The following is a 2,579-nucleotide window of genomic DNA, read 5'->3' as shown; positions in this document are numbered from 1 at the left end:
CTCCTTAATTTAAGAAAAAAATTGCACTTATTTTAAGAAAATTTACTATTTAGAGTCCAATTTTTGACTGTAACCTTGGCAACCGAGAGGGGATGCTGGCAGGATCAGTGCTGCAGCTAGAAGTAGAGACGACCGGCTGTGATGAGATCACCACAGACCTGATGGACCAACAGAAGCGAGAACATTTTTAAACTGGTTCTCATACTTTAAGAAAAAATAGCTTCCTGGTCTCTGCCTCTAGGACTGGACTTAAAAACCAGACGTTAGCTGCTGTGCTTGGTGATGATAGCAGCACCGGGATGGTTCTGCATTTAGAAAACCAGGTGACTTCATGACTGGATTACTTTTAATGACGAATGTGGCAGCCATATTGGATTTGTATGGAATTAAAACAGTCTCAATTAAATTTTCCTTCCTTACACGGCTGCAAAAACTTTGCCTGTAAATATGTCGACCTTTTGGTGAACTCAAGCCAAACAATCGACACTCGATGCAGTCGAGCAGCTTCCAGCCAATGAAATCAGCTCATTTGGTCCAAAAAACAAGGAAGTTTTCCACCGGCCGCTTCTTCCGGATCAAACCAAGAGCCTTGGCAGACGGGGGTGCTGCACTAGCTGTGACCGGCTCAGTTATTTCACTCAGCCCCATTAGATGGAAAACTCTAATGGCTTTCTATTAGCAGCTACCTTACGTTTTTTAATCAGATCTATTTAACAAAAAAAACTCTTCAGCCGAGAACAAAGCTACGCCCGAATGTTGTGTCATGTGACCAAATGAGCTGATTTCATTGGCTAGAAGCTGCTCCACTGCATCCAGTGTAGATCGCTTTGGCTTCACCAGAAGGTCGACACATTCGCAGCTGAATTTTTACCAGATATTAATTCAGTGTAAGGAATTCAATGTGTAAAAATATGCTAAAAAAAAGGCAGATTTCAATTATTAATTTGTTTTAAATATATTTTTATTGTTATTAAAACAGATGTACAATGCCATCGTAGTGTTTTTCAGTTGTTTGGACCATATACAGTATAACAAGAATCAAACAGCATTTTAACATTTTTATATTTTTATAAACCCCATCCAACCCCAAAAACCCCTGTGCCAGCAAGAAAATAAAAATAACTAAATAAAAAAAGAAAAAAATAGATTTTTATCCCAAAATGAAAACACTTTACATTGAGACTGGTTTACTAGCGAGAAGGGAGATTTGTAAGTTTGTCTAAATAACCCAATAAAGGGTCCCATACGTAGGAGTAAAAACTTTTGGTTGATCCTTAAAGTATTTCACTTTTTCAATTTTTAGGAACATCATCCTATCTGAGAGCCACATTGCTGCCTTAGGTTAGACTGTTTGCTTCCATAGATTTGGATTTAAAGCTAAATAAACTCTTTATTTTTTAACTGCTGCTGATAAATATAGATATAAAGCTATAGAAATGTTAGTATCTAGAGGTTTTTATTTTTCTGTTGTGTTTGTCTTTATTTCTTTTTAACACTATATTGCTCTATTTTTTAATGCCAGTTTCCCAGATTTTCTCTAAATCTTTTGCTGAAACTGTAGGAAATGTAAACATTTAGGAGAAAATGAATGAAATGACAGAGAGAGAGTAAATAAGACCCGTTCCCTGCTGTTTCCAGGAGCAGCAGGATGTCGCCTCCTGCTGCTCCTGGAAACGCTTTATTTCCTGCAGCAGCTGAACTCTGCCCGGTTGCCCTGATGAAGCTGAACTCCTGTCTGTCGTTCGCAGCAACCAGATGGCGTCCACGTGTCACAGTGCGCCGGTGCTGCGGGTGGAGGAGTGGCCCCTACCCGGGGACTCGCTGACCTGCGACACAGTGCGGGCGCTGATCGACAGGGTGAGCCGGCTGCAGATAAACCCCGGGACTCCCTCAGCTGTTCAGCCGCGTTGATGCCGTTTTCTACCTGTGCCTCCTGCAGGTGAACAGCAGTGCGCGGGGGGGCGTTCGCTTCGTCGGTTCCGTTCTGCAGCAGGTGAGCGGCGTCACCAACGGCCGTGTGCACAGTCCCAAAAGGGGCTGCCGCTCCCCACCTCGTACACCCCCCCAAACCCCACCTGGAGACAGAGACCTGGAGGACAACGCCTACAGTCCAGGTGAGCCCCTCCCTGATTGGCTGGATTCACTGTCAGAGCACCAGGTGAGCGGCACGGATGGAAGCGGCTGAAATTTTCAGTTTTTAACATCTTTATTTTTATCTGTTTTCCTCATAATCCAAACTAAGACTTGAGGCTGCTGGTCTTCTTCCATTCCTGGCCCCCCGGCTGTGCTCCTCTGGACTCCCTGGGCTGTCAGTACCACCAGGGGGCGCTCTCCATGCGGGTCTCCAGGAAGGGCCAAGTGGTCAGCGCCCTGGAGGCGGACTGGCTGGAGCTGACTGCTGCTTACTACCGCAGAGGCTGGTCACTGGTGGACTCCTTTGTCTACTGGGACACACCTAAAGGTTGGTCTAAATGGGGGGGCGGGGCTAAAGTTAAAGCAGGTGGAGAAATTTTACTTCCAATTCCGTCGTCCTACAATTGAAAATTTCAGTTTAACACAAAGTGTTCATTATTAGTAAT

The 2,579-nt window shown here is 44.4% G+C and overlaps 1 protein-coding gene across 1 annotated transcript in view; it reads left to right on the top strand.

The window, feature by feature from the left end:
• The window catches only part of rftn2 (raftlin family member 2), a 35,534-nt gene that overhangs the window by 22,191 nt on the left and 10,764 nt on the right, over positions 1-2,579 (top strand). The window contains exons 3-5 of the mRNA XM_015391937.1: positions 1,749-1,857; positions 1,940-2,114; positions 2,243-2,461. Coding sequence (XP_015247423.1) covers positions 1,749-1,857; positions 1,940-2,114; positions 2,243-2,461 — 503 coding nt within the window. The remainder of the gene's footprint in view (positions 1-1,748; positions 1,858-1,939; positions 2,115-2,242; positions 2,462-2,579) is intronic.

This window comes from Cyprinodon variegatus, unplaced genomic scaffold, assembly GCF_000732505.1.
Source record: "Cyprinodon variegatus isolate N-32 unplaced genomic scaffold, C_variegatus-1.0 Scaffold565, whole genome shotgun sequence".
NCBI classification, from domain to species: Eukaryota; Metazoa; Chordata; class Actinopteri; order Cyprinodontiformes; family Cyprinodontidae; genus Cyprinodon; species Cyprinodon variegatus.
The sequence above is the reverse complement of the archived record's forward strand: the minus strand, read 5'-3'. Positions and strand labels throughout refer to the sequence as shown.